The 18961-nt window shown below is 46.6% G+C and overlaps 5 protein-coding genes across 8 annotated transcripts; 2 read left to right on the top strand and 3 right to left on the bottom strand.

The window, feature by feature from the left end:
• Positions 1-443: 443 nt before the first annotated feature.
• LOC104418802 (pentatricopeptide repeat-containing protein At2g15980) lies at positions 444-2961 on the top strand. The gene has a single exon (XM_010030242.3). The coding sequence runs from the start codon at positions 449-451 to the stop codon at positions 1907-1909; it is 1461 nt and encodes a 486-aa protein (XP_010028544.3). The 5' UTR covers positions 444-448; the 3' UTR covers positions 1910-2961.
• On the bottom strand, positions 2812-5203 carry LOC104418803 (CASP-like protein 5C1). The gene is made up of 3 exons (XM_010030243.3): positions 4666-5203; positions 3346-3478; positions 2812-3270 (listed from the first exon to the last, which is right to left on the bottom strand). Exons 1-3 carry the CDS (start codon positions 4794-4796, stop codon positions 3076-3078), a joined length of 459 nt encoding a protein of 152 aa, XP_010028545.1. The 5' UTR covers positions 4797-5203; the 3' UTR covers positions 2812-3075.
• A 4869-nt stretch (positions 5204-10072) lies between these two features.
• On the bottom strand, positions 10073-10533 carry LOC120288098 (mitochondrial import receptor subunit TOM6 homolog). The gene has a single exon (XM_039301441.1). It carries the CDS (start codon positions 10452-10454, stop codon positions 10290-10292), a length of 165 nt encoding a protein of 54 aa, XP_039157375.1. The 5' UTR covers positions 10455-10533; the 3' UTR covers positions 10073-10289.
• A 3388-nt stretch (positions 10534-13921) lies between these two features.
• Positions 13922-17160, top strand: LOC104418798 (RING-H2 finger protein ATL65). Of its 4 annotated transcripts, none has more exons than XM_039302095.1 (3): positions 13922-16010; positions 16656-17014; positions 17104-17160. In XM_039302095.1, the coding sequence occupies exon 1, from the start codon at positions 14071-14073 to the stop codon at positions 15412-15414; it is 1344 nt and encodes a 447-aa protein (XP_039158029.1). In that variant the 5' UTR covers positions 13922-14070; the 3' UTR covers positions 15415-16010; positions 16656-17014; positions 17104-17160. The 4 variants fall into 4 exon arrangements, with proteins under 4 accessions (XP_039158029.1, XP_039158028.1, XP_039158027.1 ...); XM_039302094.1 differs by having other exon boundaries at positions 16636-17014; XM_039302093.1 differs by having other exon boundaries at positions 16090-17014.
• LOC104418799 (cold-regulated 413 plasma membrane protein 1) lies at positions 16649-18284 on the bottom strand. Its single transcript, XM_010030240.3, is given in 5 exon segments — positions 16649-17003; positions 17142-17212; positions 17316-17349; positions 17352-17422; positions 17930-18284. Coding segments are annotated over 5 exon segments (606 nt in total). The 5' UTR covers positions 18106-18284; the 3' UTR covers positions 16649-16749.
• Between the last annotated feature and the right edge of the window lie 677 nt (positions 18285-18961).

The following is an 18961-nucleotide window of genomic DNA, read 5'->3' as shown; positions in this document are numbered from 1 at the left end:
ACTTGATCCATAGAGGCTGAGCTTGATGCCCCAATGCTCATGCCAGGATCCCCGATACTCGAGCCTAGTTCCACAAAGCCTATGCTCGAATCCCCGACCACCAAGCCAAGGTCCTCAACATCAGGGCCTAAGTCCATAGAGGCCGAGGTCGGGCTCGAGACTAATGCCCATACTCGAGCTTGAGACCCTAATCCCCATGTCTAGATTCCTTGCTCTCGAGCCCAGGTCCATAGAACTCGAGGCCCAAGACCCTCGCACTTGTGCCCAAATCCACTCAAATCAAACGCGGGATACTAGCACTCAAGAAGCGCAGGGACTCGGGTACGGGTACTGGGCCACAATTAAGCTCTAAAGCCCAAAAATCTTTTTTTTCCCGTCAATCGAACCGACCCGAACCCAAAAAAAATCGGGTCGGGTGTCTTCCCTCCCCCGCCTTCGCTTGCGCGGAATGGTCCCTCTCATGGCAATGGCGATCGCCGCTCGGTTTGCGCTCCTCGACCTCCGCCGCCGTCCCTGCTCTCCGTTCTCCTCCTCCGCCGCCGCCGCCGCCGCGAGCTCCGGCGAAGTGCTCGTCTCCGACGTGGTCTCGCTCCTGACCCACCACCGCTCCAAGTCGCGATGGAGCCACCTCCGCTCCATGTGCCCCGACGGGCTCCCCCCGGCGGCGTTCTCCCAAATCGCCCTCCGCCTCCGGAACAACGCCCACCTCGCCCTCCGCTTCTTCCTCTTCACGCGGCGGCGCGCCCTCTGCGACCACGACCTGCGCTCCTACGCCACGACCATCCACGTCCTCTCCAGGGCCCGCCTCAAGCGCCACGCTCAGGGCTTGATCAGAGAAGCCCTCAGGATCTCCCCCGACACGAAGCCCGTCGGGGTTTTCGAGGTGCTTGTCCGGACGTACCGGGAGTGCGATTCCGCGCCCTTCGTGTTCGATTTGTTGATCGAGTGCTGCTTGGAAGCGAAGAAGGTCGACGCGGCTCTGGAAATCGCGAGGCTGTTGAGGTCGCGTGGTCTGAGCCCTAAAGTCGCTACCTTGAATTCGTTAATTTGCTCGGTTTCTAGGTGTAGAGGTGCATTGGCGGGTTATGAGATTTATAAGGAGGTTTTCGGGGTGCTTAATGGTGGAAATGTGGGGAATCCGAAAGGGGCTGTCAGAATCAGCCCGAATGTGCATACTTTTAATACATTGATGACCTGCTTCTATCGGGACGGCGCTGCGGAGAGAGTTGAGGAGATTTGGGACGAAATGGTGAGGTCGAGTTGCACGCCGAATGTGCACAGCTATAGTGTGTTGATGGCCGTGTATTGCGAGGATGGAAAGGTTGTAGAAGCCGAGAAAATTTGGGATGAGATGAGAGTTAAGGGGATCGAGGCTGATGTTTTGGCCTACAATACCATCATTGCCGGGTTTTCCGAGAGTGGACAGATCGAGAGGGCTGAGGAATTGGCGAGAGAAATGGAATTGAATGGATTGGAGAGTACTGGCGTCACTTATGAGCACCTTATAAAGGGGTACTGTAATGTAGGAGATGTCAATTCGGCTTTGCTGGTTTATAAGGACATGTGCAGAAAAAAGTTCGGGCCAGAGCCATCAACAATACATGCAATGACCGTAGCGCTGTGTGGTCAGAGTAGGGTTTTTGAAGCTCTGGATATTTTGAGAGGTGCAGGAGATAATTCTTGTTTTTTGCCAAAAGGGAAGAGTTATGAGGTTTTGATAATTAGGCTGTGCTTGGAGGGGAAGATGGAAGAAGCTTTGAGGCTCCAGGCAGAGATGGTAGGTAAAGGTTTTGAAACGAATTTGGAGATTTACACTGCTTTTATAGATGGTTACAAGAAGAAAGGGAACAGGGAAATGGTGGAGAAGCTGAGAAAAGAAATGCTGGACATGCAGCAGAAAGTGGATTAGAGGGTATTAGTTGGTTGAGCCACTTTCTGGAGAAGTTCTGATTCTGGGATCCGCATCTGCTAATGCAAGATTTCATGCTTTCATAAGTAGTGGAATCATCGCCAGAGCCTCTGCTAACTGTTTTGTGACAACTTGTGGCATAGCAATCTTAAACAATGGTTTATGTGCTCTACGTTCTCTTTTGTTTGGAATTGGCTTCAGAAGGAAAGTTGATATCGCTGGGGAGCTGAGTGGAGTGGAGGAGTTGACGTTACCATGGTTTTGGCTAGGTTTTTTGGTCCTAGGAGAAGAATACACATTGGAAGGATTGGTTTGGTTTTGGGGCAAGTCAAGGTAAGAAAGTACTTGGCTCAGGTTGATATGAACTTGTGTGCAAGTACGTTAAAAGGTGACCGCAGTACTGTGTTCCCACGGGTCCGTTTTGTAAAACAAGGGAAGCATTTCTTTTGATGGATCCACATTTTATTATTGGTTGGCGATCTTTAGACAATGAGAAGATTGTTTGTAGATGTGAACTCTGTAAAGTGCAACAAATTGAGGTTGATGGTCATCTCTCATTGTAATGCTCTCTCCAGAGACGACTGTGGCCACCAAAATACTTATATGAGTGTTGAGTTTAAAGGAAGGAGAGATATGGGTTGTTGAGTACATAGGACTGCAAAGATGGAAACAACTGTTCTCAGGTGTTACGTTGTTTGCGGAAGTGAGAGACCATACTGAAATAATTGAACAGCTTGAAATATGCAAGACTAATCTCCCAGAGATTCCGATATACGAGGGCTCAGAGCTTGGCAAAGCTACACATTTCAGAAGAAGGAATCTTAATCCTCATGGCGAGGTACAAGAAAGCCAGCACAAAGATCCAAGGTGGTCAGTTTTTATAGACACTCTACATTATAACCTTTGTAGACAATGAAAGAATTGCATTTGCGATTCCTGATGATAAAACTAGGAAGAATTATGTATATTTTGCACAATGATCTGGAGAGTATTATGCTCCGAGTGTAACTTTCTGATCTACAATTGCACGCTCAATGCTATAATTTCCATTACAGTATAGCCAGAGATCTTTTTTTCTGTAAACGTGAATGCTAAACACCGTTCAGTTGTGAGATTGTCACGGAACATTTCCACTGAACACTGCAAAATCTTGAGAGCCAGAGAATTCACAAAGCTGGAAGCAACCAGAGGTTGAACAGCGACGAAGCGAGGGACAAAAACCACGACAAGAAAGCCATGGCCGCCGATATTTGATATCTACTGCAGAACTTTGGAGGGATGTAAGGCCCGTTGGCATGCACCAGCAGATCCACGACGCTAGCTGTTGAGCTAGCTGCCGCTAGTGTGAGAGTAGACAGCACCTGTAACAAAGAGCTTCATGTTTATTAACCCAACATTTTGACTGTCTAATTATGCAGAGAGTATGCAGTGCACACCAAGTCTCCAATTACGATGATGAGGAGAACTCCAGGTTGTCGGAGCGGGCACTTAAACAGGACGGAGTATCCATCCACCAATGCCAAGGTAAAACTCCACGGTATGTTTAAACCCATGATTGTGACCAAGTAGCTGCATCAGTAACGACGATTTCAGCTAATTGCAGAGAGTTCAAAAGTAGTCAGATGGATGCAAATATTACCACATAATATCAATTCAGGCTCATTAAATCATTAAATTGACATGACCAACAATTTCAGCTAATCATTATGTTTCTGGCAAGATTGCATCAATGTCAGCAATTTGTCTTCCACTTTTACCTTCCCCTCTCGAACCTGGTCCGGATTAGCCAGGTGATTAGCCATGTAACCAACACGCAGAAAGTTGTTAATATTGTCAAAGGAGGAAACTTGTCGGAGAACTCTTTTCTTGATGTTGTGTCTTAACTACCTTTCTGGCTTTAAATATTGCGGGGGATAATCCGTGGACTTAACCAACTGGGCGTGACCAACTAGCTAAAGAAAGACACGGCAAGCAAAGAAAAGTCCAATGTGACAAAAGTTGATGCGTCACCCATGGAGCAAACGTACCGGAAGAACCGTCAAAAAAGAAACATCGGAGAAAATCATCTATTAGTCAAAGGCGCACACGGCATAGACACACAGCGTTGGTCTGCAGATGCCAAACTCCAAGCAGCGGTACAAGTCAAAAGCCATATTGAGTCAGACCGCTGGGCTACATCTTTTCGTTCGGTCTTTGCCAGATGGTAGTGAAGCATAAATTTGTATGATCCTCTTTGACGCTGCCGAATGAGCTCTTGAAATAACCCTTTGAACTTGACACGACTAGTTGCTAATCATATTTCTCATCGCGAAAGAGCGATGCACAATCTCTCAGCTCAGAGACAGAGAGCTTTACAACCCTTCCGAAATCTGGTTTCTAATGGATCGCCAGATCAAAATTAGGAGAGAACGCAAGAAGAGAAACGCTACAATCCCAGAAACAGATTTGGTCACCCGACAAGAAGGCTGATCTTCTCCCTAGTCTTTTTTCTTTTTCCCTTTTTTGGGGTAACCTCAAGACAGACAAGGAGACAGAAATGGTAATACCAAGTTTCTCACGTAAAGATGCACATGATGGATACAACAGACCGACTGGTTGGATCCGACAGAAATGGTAACACCAAGTTTATCACGTAAAGATGCACGTGATGGATACAACGGACCGACTGGTTGGATCCCGAAGAGAATTCAGCAGCAAAAGTTTGATTGAGATCATGGGAGAACGGAGAGAGAGAGAGAGAGAGAGGAACCACCTACCAGAAAGCGGTGTAGCTGTAGAACTGAACGCCAAGGGACATGAAGAGGAGAGAAGCAGAAGAGAAGATGGTCTGGCCCAATCTCAGAGCGAAACTCGCGCTCGTCCCCACCGAGCCAGGCACTTCATCCATCCCCTCCTCCTTCTCGCATAGATTCGCAACCCCCTCGCTATTGCGGAACGACTTCTCTCGCCTCCTGCCTCATCATCAGCACGACGATGGCCATTCATCGTAACCACCCGCAAGCCATCACAGAATTCAACTCCTCCTCGATCAAATTATATGATAAAGAAGACAGACCCACCAACCCAACTGCTGACAGATGGCCAAAACAAGCATAAGGGTGCGCTCTCTTCCTCCCAAGAATCCTATACGGCCATGAAAGGAATGGCAAGAAACCGGAGCCCTGTGGAGAGGGAACTGTCAGCCTCTGACAAAAACTCTCTCTCTCTCTCTCTCTCTCTCTCTCTGCGATTGCAGTTTCTTGGGGGGGCAAATTTTGAGGAGGGGGTTGGGACCCGTGGAAGGGATCTACAGTGGTTTGCGGATTCAATTGGTTTTAATTATGTGGGAATTGACATTTGGGACTCTCTCATTTCTTGGTGGCACGTCCTTGGTGCCCCACGAAAAGAAAAAAGAAACCATTTTTATTCTCTCTCTCTCTCTCTCTCTCCCCCTTCTAGAGAGAGAGATTGTTGCTGTTGTGGCCGACTTGAACATTTGATCTGTTCTACGGCTGCGGAGAAAACGTGGGGATGTTTTACCGAAGACATTCCCTTTCCGACACGACCCTCTTTTAGTATTTCTTGTGCTGAAATATCCCCCTTAAAATAAAAGATTCCGCTGTCTGATTTTAGCTTAAGCTTTGGTCATCCGAGATTAACGCGCTTGATTAAGGGCCGAGAGACTATGTCGAGCGTGATTAACCGAAGCATGGAAACGCCCTCGCCGGATCGGGGTCAACCGCGCCTGCACCTGCACCTGCACCTGCACCTGCACCAGGTGTGCATGACAGCGGGGCTTCAATGCGTAGTAGATAGGTACATTTGGAGGACCGATGGATGACGCAATAAATCCACGCCGAAGTTTCGGCTTCACGACACGTGTCGCCGCACCTTGCGGCTTTTGCATTGGTTGGTCTCATGACATGTTTCGCCGATCGCTGATGTGTCGAGGGGTCAATCAATGTGGCTGGCCATCCTACCTTTCGCTATCCACCAAATAAGCCGTCGCTGCCTTGGTCACTTTCATTGGCATCTACTCATCCCCATTTTTCAGGGAAGATCAAAATTTTACTGGAAAAACATTTTTCATAAAATTATCTTAGAAAATTGATTTTATTTGTCTTTTATATTTGACTGTATTTTTCACGAGAGAGAGTAGTTATTTTCCGATGTTGATTGTATAAAAATTATGATATGTGTATCTAAAGGAAAAATCTTAAATGAAGTCCCGAGTTCGGGCATTGTGGTCCAAGCTAGGGCATAGTGATAATCCCCTGACCCGGCCATCAGGGATCTAGGTGCATTTGCATGGAATGAAAGCAAGATCCCAAACGTGGTCTAAGTATTGAGGTATTGGGTTCAATTGTCAAAGCCATTGTGTTATGAAATATGATATTTGAAAGAGGGATTTATTTTCTTAAACGTCAATATTGATTTTCTGATAACCGTGAAAAGATTTTCCGTTGACTCATTACACTCAATAATCCGAATTAAAAACAACAAATTTTTTTGCGAAATAAGTGGATTCGTGACTAGAAAATTCGTGAGTGATAACACAATTCCAAGTTATAAGGAAAAAAAAAGGTCAGCGTGTTAGAATTCCATATTCAAGTTGACAAGTGAGAGTACGAATCATTCTGCATTATCGACATAAAAATTGATCGATCATTATCAAATCAATGCAATCGAGCATGCAAGGAAGATCGACTGTTCACAATGAAATTCTACATGTGATAAAAGGAGAACAAGAACAAGGTTGATTTTCCTTTTCCTTTTCGATAGATATTATTGAAGAAGACATGCATCAAAGGTGGGGCCAAAAAGCGGGAGAGCGTGGACCACAGAGCTAGTCTCAAAAGATAAGATGCTTCCCCTCCCGCCAGCACTTTCGCCATTACTAATGGTTTAGAAATAAAGCGAGACGCTTCACTCCGATTCGATGGTGGTTTGAACACAGCACTAAAAAAATTTGTAATCCATCGTTATTTACCAAATGGAATCGATCCCCAGAATCGACGAATTAAGGAAATGGACTGCTTTTCAAGGGAGGGATAAGGAATCGGCACGTGCCGGGCAGTGAGGTGCTCCCGAGGTAGTGGGGGAGCATCTCAGAGCATCTCCAAAAAGATGCAACCACCGTTTTTATTGTTCATGTGATGGGAAGATCGCAAAAGGATCTTAAAATTCATTCTTACTTGTTGAAAACCGTTCGTCATCAGTTTCCATACCCTCAAAGCTTGAAAAAGATTAAAAAAAAAAACACATTTATCCCCGACCCCGATGCCGCCTCCAAGACCACATCTGGTCAGGGTCGGATCACCCAACCTTGATTTTGTGTCGAGTTCAAGATTGGAGATGGGGTGCCTAGGTGGGGAAAAATTACCCAAAGATCTTCAATCAATTATGTTAATTCACTTTTAAATTTTTAATGACAAATTTAATCCTAAACTTTTTATAATTTATCAATGTAATCAATCCGGCTAAATTAAGTTAAAAATTTATGATGTGAATGCTAACTATTCTATGTAATACAATCAATGTTGAAGTTGAAATTTTTTAATTTTTTTTAATTTTAATTAATTTTTTCTTTTCTTTTTTTATTGTTAAGGGCTGGTAGGGATCGTCAGCCATTAAGTGAGGCCCAATGACCCCTGGCAACTACTGGATGAGGGACTGCAAGCCCTCGTCATTCGCCAGCGACAATCGCCACCCTTGCTAGCCCTAGATGAAGACTCATGACCTTTGCTAGCCACTAGGTGAGGGCCCCACCACAAGCCCTTGCCAATTGTGTGTAAAGGCAACGAGTCCTCACTAGTCATTGTGCGAGGGTTGTAACCCTTGTTAGAATTTAGTCGTGGCTGACAACCCCTTGCCCTTAACAATAAGAAGAAAATAAATAAAGTAAGCAAATAATTCAATTTTTTTAAAAAGTCATGGTAATATTGATCATCTCATGTAAGATCATCACATTCCTACCCTCAATTCCAAGCTAAATTTGATCCGATGGATCACATTAACAAATTGTTAACGTGTCAGAATTAAATTAATTGAATTAAAAGATTTATGACGAATTGGTATAAGTGGAATAAATTAATTTTTCCTTGGGTGGGGGAGCGGCGGCCTGGAAAAATTTATTAAGAGCTCATGTATGATCGATCATAAAGGGAAAAAGGGAAAGGAAAGAAACAACAGTAGCTCAAATTTTACATTACACCCACGTATAAGGACATCTCACCTAACACTCTGTCGGCAGGACTCAATGGCGGCTCCCAGTTTTTCGATTTAGTCTTAAAAAAAAAAAAAAAAAAAAAAAGGCACGTGCACTTTTTTGGAGGCCCGTAATGCCTCTCCCTCCAAGGAAAATCATGGGAATCGCCGTCAGTCTTGATCACCAAGCATCCTCCACATGTATCCTCCGGCAAATTGAACTGATACGAGAAAACCTTTAAGTCTCACTGCGTATTCAAAGGGATTTTGTATGTGAGCCCTTGACATGAGCTGAGTTCCTTGGTTGCTATGGCGATGGAAAAGCTCAAAACCAACAGCAACGGAGACCAAAAGATAAACCAGAATATATGTCAGCATCGTACACTCGATCGAGCAGAGAAAGCAACAGCCAGCAACCTTAGGATGCCGAGATGACGCACTTGGCACTTGGACAGATACAGGCGATGATTTTCAAGACGAAGGGTTTGAATTAAAGCAACAGACTCTGCAGATGAACGATTGATTGATCAACGGAGGCATACACAGATAGCGTGAGCCTGGACTGGACATGTACTTCAACCTGATTAGCCTTGTGCCAAATTGTGAGGGTGTTCAGCTACCATGTTCTAAACTTCATGTGGCCGACTATATCATAAGTCAGTTCGCTTTCACCCATCTCTTCAAAGATTTTACAAAAATCTCCATCGAAAGCCATGATGATGAATTTTTTTCTCAAAGTTTCCAAAGATACCAATCATTATGTGGTGAGGGAACATCAGATTCCGGAGGACGATAATAGTAAGTAGAAAAAAGGTGAAAGGAAGGGGTAGAATATGAAAGAACTACGGACCAAACAAGCCAAGTTAAAACCAGCTTCTCTCATTTCTTTAAGGATGGAATTCTAAGGATCGAAGAGTTCCTGTTGTCATTTAAAACCTCGAGAAACAACTCATAAAGGTAGCCCGTCCTGTCATGGATTCAGTTCACTTATTCAGTCTGTTTTAGGATGAAAAGCACATCCAAAGAGCACACTTAATTCATTAGCCATAACGCTCAACCACAACTCTGGGCCTTTTCTTTCTCATTTTCAATAAACAATTTCAACTTCCACATACTCAAAAGACAATAGACCAAAACATCATCAAAACAAGACTTGCAGCAACTTGGCTACCAAAACCCAAAACGACTCTTGCTTTCCTCACCCAACAACCCCCATTTGAGTGATAATCCATTGGATCACCAGAAAAGGGCATCTGATAAACAAACGAGTACTAAAAATGTGCTCCTACATTTAACAGAAAAGCATAATGTAGCTGCCAATAGCTGAAACACAATTTCACAAACCTAGGATCCTGATCTATAGGGAAATTTTGGACCACTCGGGTATGAAGCCTCTAGTATTTAATGTGCAAACACAACCCCCGATTCAATTGGAGAGAACACGAGGCAGAGATGATTCCCATAGGGTCAATTAATCCTAACTAACTCTTCCCATTCGGAAGTGTGAAAATTGATCAACTAGAGCATGAAATAGGCAGAGATGATTCCCATAGGTTCATTAATGCATCTTCCCATTCAGATTGGTGAAAATTGATCAACCAGAGAATGAAATACGCCGCAACAAAACCGGATATTCTTCCCAATCTACTATGTTATCTGGCCATGAGGACAGAAAGGACAGAAAGGGTAGCAATTGAGGATGCAACTTCCATGTCTGCTCTCGATTATCGAGTCTCAACATAGGCAGTAAGCACTTCCTGGGCAAGTCAGTCCTAAAGGAAGATGCAAACTGATGCAAGGAGGTCAAGAGCGAGAGCTCTACCATTCCTCACTGGCATCGCCGAAACAAGTTCTACACCAGGAGCTGCACTATTCCAATGAACTCAAATGTATGCAGCAAATCGACAGTCCCCGAGACATTAGAAAAACAAGGTAAAATCTAATCGTCGGTCATTCAAATGCAAAGGCCCGCGTCGATGATGCAAGAGAAATTGAACCCAGAAATGAGAGGAAAGATTAGGTTGCACTTCGATCCATCATCTCAATTCACTAATGTAAAGACGGATGTACTGGAAATCCGGCGAAAACAAACGCCAAACAGAAACGAATCCGCGAAAACACTTCGGAAAGAACAGATGATCCACAGGGCGACGCATCGATTACCTAAAATTCTATGCAGAGAGAGAAGGATCGTCTAGAACTCGAGCTTGAGCTCCTCCTTCTCGTCGGAGAAGTAATGGAGGACGAACGGCGCGACCCGGACCACGGCGACCCAGACGCCGAACATGGCCGCGTGCGCCCTCAGCTGCTTCAAGGCCTCCGCCTTGTCCGGCTTCCTCATGAACATTCCGGGAAACATGTCTGGTCGGCGGATCGATCGACTCGCTTCTCTTCCTTCTTCTTCTTCTTCTTGCGGTTGATCCCTCTGAGTTGATTTGGGGTTTAGGGTTTATAGCCATGGAAAGGGGCGGAACGGAACGGAACAGAGACCCGAAAAGATGTTACTGGGCCTAATCTTAGAGCCCAAATTGAAAGCCCATTTTCACTGAGCCCAAAGAATTTTCTGTCGGCCCAAATTTAGACGCTAGGGCCCACGTCGAGATTTTTTTTCGTTTTACCTAAATTCCTCTCGTTTTGGCACCGAGATAGGGACAAATCGACGAATTAAGTGGACGGTGAATGGACATAAAGAGTGCCGAAAAGATCTCGAGATTAGCAATTGAGTCCTTTTTTTTATTCCGTTGAGAGACACACTAGGATCGAACTTCCAAAGCTCCAAACTTGGTGGGGGCATTAATCATCATATCTCGTACCGAAAGGATAATAAAAACGGGAGAGGAAATTAGGGTTACCGTTTATGGCGAGAAAAAGGTGAATCTAAATTAAGGGTCTTTTCCACAGTTCACATGGCGGATTACTAAGATTTCAATCTAATCTGATCTAATTATGAAGTTATGTTACATAAAGAAAGCTTACATCACATGATGTCATCCTAAATCTGTCAAATAGTGAATGAGAATTATCTCTGGATATATCCCATGTCAATTATAAGATAACATAATTTTTACATATAATTTTATATAATTCTACTGAAATTCGAAATTTAAAATAAGAAATAGATAAACTAATAAGAAAATCTAACCCATTAAACCTTATGAGAATCAATCTACATGAAGAAATATCACATAATATAATGAGATCCTAAGCATACCAAATAACATGTAGAAATTAAATCTTGATGCTCCCCACATCAGTTGAACAACCATCTTTATTTGGTATCAACTAGAGTCTCATAGCCATATGCTTTTATTAAAGTTTGCTAATTTACCATAAAAACAAAGACCATGAGTCGATACACTAGAGATAATTGAGCATTTCCTCGAACATGATCCGAAACAAATTTCACGAACATGTTATGAATATCAAAGGATACCAAATTTGGAAGTGGATATTCAACAGATTCTAGCAATCACTCATTGACTGGAACATGATATTTAACAGATTTCTAACAATCACTCGTTGGTTTATTATGATTTATTCTTGATTAGTTTACATCCCTAACTTTAGTTGCTCCAATTTTTGTATATACCTTCCACATCAGGAGCCCTAGGAATATTGCACAATTTCTCATAAATAGAAGCTGTAAAAACAGAAATCAAATGTGTGAAAAAAATTCATTCGAGTACAATACAGTTTTACATCTTCCCAATTAGGGGTGAGCATGGTCCGGGTTGGTCCGGGCCACCCCTTAACCCTAGGACCAACCCGTACAGTGTCGGTCCTCAATTTTTAGGACCGATGACCGACCCTATTGAGTCTGGGACCAAGGACCGGACCGACCCAATGGGTTCGGTCGGGTTCCAGGCCAATCCTTAGGGACCGATCGATAATTTTTTCGTCTTATTTTTTATACTTCCTAAAAAAGTAAACCTACAAATTCAAATTATACATCAATCGACAATACATCATTGTGCAATTAAACTATAAATACCAATACATATTTAGCAAATCTAAGATGACACAATAATAGAAATTTCGTACCTACTAATTGCTCATCGAGATATGGGACAAGATGGAAAGTTCTTGTAATCATCTATCTTTAATATTCATAACACCATATGCAAAAGCGTTTTCCCCGCATTCGATCACGTAGAGTTCAATCTTCACAGTGAAGTCTTGTTCTTATAATTATTCTTGCACCGGTAGGCATTTAAAGAAATCTTTTACCTTTGGCATCGACACATCAGTCGCACGAAAAACGACATCATGCCGTAGAAACAAATCACGTCGATTACGCGTACTAATCAGCATTTCCGCGAACTAGCGACGACCAATTAACGAAAGGCAAGAACTAATCTAATCCCCCCGCAATCCACATCGCAGTGCCGTGCAATGAAAAATCGAAGTACGCTTGCTGACGCAAGCGTGGCGAGCCCCTTACGTGTCAATCATGTGCCAATGCGGGGAAGAAAAGAAACAGAAAAAGAAAAAGAGGGACACCCCACTTTGGTTCGTTTTTCTCGATTTTTCTTTTCCGTTGATTTTTCTTCATTTTTATTTTTTGTTACTTTATATTGCAGTGGAAATTATTTCGGCGTCGAATGTTCCAAGAGTCCAAATTCCGACATCAGGACTCGTTTGTCTTCCTGTGCATTCTAGGATGATCTTGTTAGCTGTGGTGCTTCCCGCACCACGAGAGCCATAGATAAAATATGGTTTGAAAATATATAATAAGGTAAGTTTTGTGTCCCCCTCCCCGAAAGAAAAAAAAAAACAAATGTGCTGCTGCATAAGTTTCGACGCGTGTCGATTTTTTAATGATGACAATTTAGGAGTAATGAACACAAAGACTGATAAATTCAAGACTTCAGCATGTGCCCGTGATCCTTTTAGTTTGCATACATTTGGGGAGCTCTATATAAAAGGACAAGGGAATTCCCCGACCTCTCCCGTTAATTATCCTAGCTCCAGAGGGCTATGTGCGCAAATTCATTGCATATTATTCATCAAGGTGTCTTGAAAACACAAGCTTAAAAGCATATCATTTCCCTCGATTGATATCTAACGATACTAGTTTATAAAGTTGCTCTCAATACTCTATTGAAAACCTAACAAATATTAGATGGAATTGAGAATTGTTATCATAATTTTCAATTATCAACAGATCACTCGACTTCATTAAACAAGGCTTGACCGGCTCAATAATACGTGTGAAGTGCTTTATACGAATTTGAATTTATGGATCGATTGAATTTGACAAATCGTCATCATCTAGAACTCACACAAGGTCGATTCCATGTGGTGGCCGATGAACAGTTATAACCTAAGTTTCAAACCAAATGCTTCGAGCCGTCTAGCACCTATCTTTCCCATTGCGGACCCCCACATCAAGAGTAGGGAAAAGAAATCCTTACATTCCCACGCGGCAAGACTTTGTATAAGAAAAAAACAAACCCAATTGCAAAAGCCTCCCCCGGGGGCCCACCGCCCAATTCTACCTCCCCGCCAATGCCCTCCCGCCACGTCATGGAAAGCCCCCACTTTCAAAACAGTACCACAAGGAGTTCCGTCGCCCTACGTGAGCGACGATCCCATGGGGACCCGAGCACCGGAGACCGGTCGGTGCGCGCCGTCGAATGGCGTCGGGGGCCCGCGCGGCGCAACGGCCGGGATGCGTTTGCGGCGCGTGCACGTGGCGGACCCGGGCGGGCGGGACCAGGTGGGATGGCGGAGCAGGGGAACGAAACCCTCCCCGGGGGTCGCCTTAAATTCACAAACGTTGACGTGTCGACCGACCCACCAACTGGGTCGACAAATCGGAGCCCAGCACAGTGCCCGCAGTCAACCCCCCGCCCCCGCCTGCATTCTTCACCACCACCACCACCACCACCACCACTTCCACTCCGAAACCAAAACCAAAACCAAAACCAAAACCAGAGCCGCTCCTCCACTTTCCCTCCATAACCGCCGCCACCATGGCCTCGTCGATCGCGATCTCGCCGTCCCCGTCCCCGTCCCCGTCCCTGGCCGCCGCGGCCGCCCCCGTCCCCGCCCCCGCCCCCAGGACCGTCACCCTCCTGCAGCAGTCCCCCTCGCCGTCGAGGTCCGCCGTGAGCTTCAGCCCCCCGCTGATCGCGATGGTCGCGGTGGTCGCCGCCGCCTTCCTCGTCGTCTCCTACTCCCGCCTCATCTCCCGCCACCTCCTCCGCCTCCACCGCCGCCTCTCCTCACGCCGGCGGCGGCGGCGGCGGCGGCGGCTCTACCTCCCGTCGTCCGCCTCCTCCTTCGACCTCAGCTCCCCCCCGCCCTTCTTCGACTCGCCCGACGGCGACGGCGGCGGCGGCGGGGCCTTCCACGTGTACTCGCCGTACGGCCTCGACGACGCGGTCATCAAGACGATCCCGCTCTCCCTGTTCACCGCCAAGGGCCACGACCACCGGGCCCGGGACTGCGCGGTTTGCTTGCTGGAGTTCGAGGAGGGCGACTACGTGCGGACCCTGCCGGCGTGCGCCCACGCGTTCCACGTGGACTGCATCGACATGTGGCTCCGATCGCACGCCAACTGCCCCCTCTGCCGCGCCGGGATATTCCTCCCGCCGGCTTCTCCGTTTGTGCCTCTGATGGCGGCGAGGATTCGGCCGAGCCTCGACGAGGACGCGATCCTCCGCGACATCATCTTCGAGGAACCGCTCGCCGCCGCGACGGAAGCGAGCCCAAACAACCCGAACGGCCACCCCAGCAACAACGCGAACGGGACGACGGTCACGGAGATCGTCGAAGAGCAATCGCCTCCGCCTCGAAGGATGACCCCGTTATCGGAGGACCGGGCGAGCAACACGAGGGACTTCCTGCTGAAGCGATCCTATTCGTTCGGCTTCGAGAGGAGCCTGGCGTCGGAGAGGCTGGTGCTGGAGCCGGTGACGGCCTCGCCGTGGAGGTACCGACGGGGGGGCGCCGGGGCGTTCTGGAGCAAGAGGCTGTCGCCGTTCGGGTCCTTGCCGAAGCCCAGGGTGTTCTCGTTCCGATACTACAGGGGAATGAAGTCGCCGTTCTTCAAGCGGAGAGGAGGAGTAGGAGGAGGAGTAGGAGGCGGAGGAGGCGGAGGAGGAGGAGGAGGGGGCGGCTTCTACCCGCTGTCGGAGTCGAGCGTGAGGTTCTCGGGAGGCGCCAGCGGAGGAGGAGGAGGGGGATCGTCGCGGCGGAGCAAGTCGATCACGAGCCCCATGTTCGCGAGGCCGTCGGCGGCGTTCTCGTCGAGCCGGCTGAGGTGCGGCGATCCCGAGGCGCTGCTGTCGCCGGAGCGGTTCAGCAGGAGGTAGTGGGGACGGGGGACTGGGGACTGGGGAGGAACTTCAAATTTTAGACCGGCGACCGGAGCGGAGGTTTTCAAGCCCGGCCGACACGTGGACGGCCAGGATGCGATGCTGTGGGGAGTGCGGGGTGGGAGGGACGGCGGGTGATGGACCGGGGGGAGTGCGGGGGAAGTGGGAAATGGGGTCAACGAAGTGCTTTCAATGGACACGACTGAGGGAGATGAAAATGGGGGTGTCTGCAAAAGAATTTAATTTTTATAAAATTTTAACTTATATTGAATTGAATTTTTTTTTTTTTTTTTTTGTTTTTTTGAGAAGAGAGTCGAATTAATGGGGAAGCATTAAATGGCGGGGAGGTGGAGAGGGTGGGGGACAGAGGAGGGAGGTGGGGAGGTAATCAATGAGGGGGAGGGCGATTGGTGCATTGATTATTACTGGGTTTTTGGTCCTTTTTGAAGACGAAATCGAAATAGAAATCGAAATCGAAATTGAGATTGAGAATTGTGGTTTGTGAAGTCGCGACGAGATGCGCATTTTCCTTGGGGCCAAAGGGCGAAGGGCAATTGGCGGGAGGAATTAAAGGAGGAAACGAACGGCACAAGGTGAAGTCCTTTCTTTCCGTCTTTTGTAGAAATTAATGGACAGTGAGTTTACTAAAGTTCTCGCTTTTGCTTTGGCCAGCCGCCCGGCCTCGAGATGAATTTTGCAAAAGTTCTTTCGAGTTGGAAAATTGTTAAGGGGTCGTGGTGTTAGATTCCTGTCGGTAAAAAAAGGGGAGGGGATTTGATTGCTTCTATGTGCTCTGTGTTGTTACGTTCTTGGATTTATTGTCCTTGTTGCACCTGTTGTGTTAAAACCCATCATCATAATCATCATCATTATCAGCTCATGTGTTACACAACTCCATCAGCTCATAATCATTACGTTTGGGGGGAGAACAAAACTACTGTTGGAATCTTTTGGGCTAGTCAAAGATCTCAGTTCGGACAACCTTGGAATTCCCAAACTCATCACTCTTTCTCTCAGTTTCTTTTTTTATTATTATTATTATTATTAAATTTTATAACTAACTTGAATTTTCCAACTAATGAAACTTGGCGTTTGGGCTTGATCAGCTTATTAGTCCCGAAAAATTCAACGCCTTTGTTTCAGTGCGACACAGCCACCCACCCCCACGTAAAAACCAACGTCCCTTTCCTGAATCACCGGTCCACACGTTTTTTACAGAACAAATTGAATATGAACAGTGGTCAAACGAGGCACTTTGGAAAATGACATCAAAAGAGCAACACGAGTCGGCAACCACCACGGTGGGATCGGGCGGACTAAAAAAAATTCAATCTACAGTATGTCGAGCACCAGTGCGTACGCCGGGTAGACGAACAAGATGATCAGCCCGACGGTGTTGGAGATGCCGTTGGCTTTCGTGAACGCGTTGCGGAACCCGCCAGCAGCCCGGATGTGCTCCTGCAGCAAGTAACACGCGATGGCAAGGCAGATCACCACCCCAATCCAGTCCCCCTTTACGGTGCTGGCGAACAGGCTCGGGGCCACCACTATCAGGAGAATCAGAGCGCCGGGCATCTCCAGCCAATCTGTCAAAACGGTAATGACATCAATTATATCAAAGTTCTTTGGTCCGCTCAGGGATATGACCATATGGTGGACGTGTAATAAATATGTGCGGACGTGCAGGATGATTGAAGGATCGATGGCTCGAAGCCTATACATACCTGGGAAGTGCCGGGGAAAGAAAAGGCGGAGGACGACGGCGACGAAAGCGATCCACTTGCCGATCTCTCCCCTGCATCACGGGGTTGCAAAGTATTTCAAGCAATTACTATTGCAGTCCGGTTTAGTAGTTAGAGAGGACAGCAGATGTGTACGTTCATGTGGCGAAGAATCACCTGAGTATGGTGAACAGCCACGAAGGGAGGGTCAAAAGATGTAGGGGATCAACAGGGACGTGAGCATGTTCGTCCTCCAGTGCGTCCGATCCAAGACCAGCAAGTAGCTGCCATTATGCACAAGATTAAAGTGAAGGAACGAACTCTCTTTTCTGCTCACAACATGGTGATGTTCGAGATCGCATCGTGTTTTGCCGAAACATGTTTGATGGAATCGCATGTTCGAGCAGGGCACAGCCGGGCCGGCCCATCTCGCGAGGCGCGGTCTGGATCGCCTCGGCCCATTAAGTGAATTTGACATTTCTTTTCCTTTTTTGACTGAATAATAGTATTGAGAGTTGACCTAGCGATTTTCTCCCCTAGGGTGGGATTAAATTTCTCTCATGCAAATCGCCGGAGTATGCTGATGCTCAGGTGGGGGGAAAATCAGGGTGCATCATTTTAGAAGAAATGCTTCCTAACGCATGAATTCGGTCGTGTAATGGCGTCCGATGTTCGAGGTTACCGAGCTACTAGGCACATGCATTTTATGTCACAAAGCACAGACGCTAGAGCGATATAACCTATCATTGGAACAGAAAAAAGGTTTGAAGAGCGGGTTGAGGAGTACATACATGGCGGCAAAAGAAGCGACCCACTCGAGAATGGTAGTCCCCAGTCCGGAGCTCACCATCTCGATCGCATGATTCGCGAGCTTCTTGGCGGCGTCCCCCATCTCTTTCAGATCCGAAGCTATCGAATCGCTCGCTACTCGGTCCGTCCTCATCGCCAAGTGACCAGACTTGCCCATCTTTCTCCTCCCACAAAAGCAACACAAGCAGACGCCCCCGCACAAAGTTCCCAACGCAACAACTCTTATGGTCTATTATAGAGAAGGCGGAGCTTACGAGAAGCTAGTGAGATCGCAGTAGTTGATCTCGTAGCATTATTGCAATTGGGATCGCCCTGTCATTTTCGCTACGTGGCCTCAACGGGTGGTTTTGGGGGACTTTCTTTATGTTTGAATTCCGCCAGTTTGCCAGATTTGGTGGAGAGTCAAGACTTTTTTTTTTTGGTCGGTGGAGAGTCAAGACTTATGTGGGAAGGATCTGACGGTATTTGAAAACTAAATGGATAAATTTGATCTACGTTCGATGGATTGCGGTTTTGGATCCATCCACGCATTGCCACGTCGCGTGCTCTCTCGTTCTCGAATGAGCATTGGGTCCCCAAGCATGGCCTGGCCACTGGTCTGCATTCCATTAGCCCGACTCATTGCCTCTGGCATTTTCTTTTGGATGAAGCGTGCCAGTTCGTATTTCGTGTTTGTCGGCTACCTTGCTTTTACTATATTAATACTTGATCCGATAATGATTACAGCAGATCGTTGACATTCGTTCTCTTTCTTCTTGATCCGATAATGATTACAGCAGATCGATGACATGCGTTCTCTTTCTTACTTTGCGTTATGAGTGAGCGAATGGTCTTCCGTCGTCGGTCCTTGGGCAAAGTACAATCACGACGTTGCGCGTGGTCATGAGTTTGCATGCAAGTCTAAGAGGTTCATCTTGCGAACGCGAGGATTCGCCCTTATGCTGATCTTGAATCCTCCCCTTCTCGTTCGGTAAGAAACCTGAAGCCCATCTTTTATCATCATTGATTAGTAT

The sequence above is a fragment of the Eucalyptus grandis genome, chromosome 9 (genome assembly GCF_016545825.1).
Source record: "Eucalyptus grandis isolate ANBG69807.140 chromosome 9, ASM1654582v1, whole genome shotgun sequence".
Lineage (NCBI taxonomy): Eukaryota > Viridiplantae > Streptophyta > Magnoliopsida > Myrtales > Myrtaceae > Eucalyptus > Eucalyptus grandis.
Note: the sequence above shows the minus strand (reverse complement) of the source record. Positions and strands in the feature narration are given on the sequence as shown.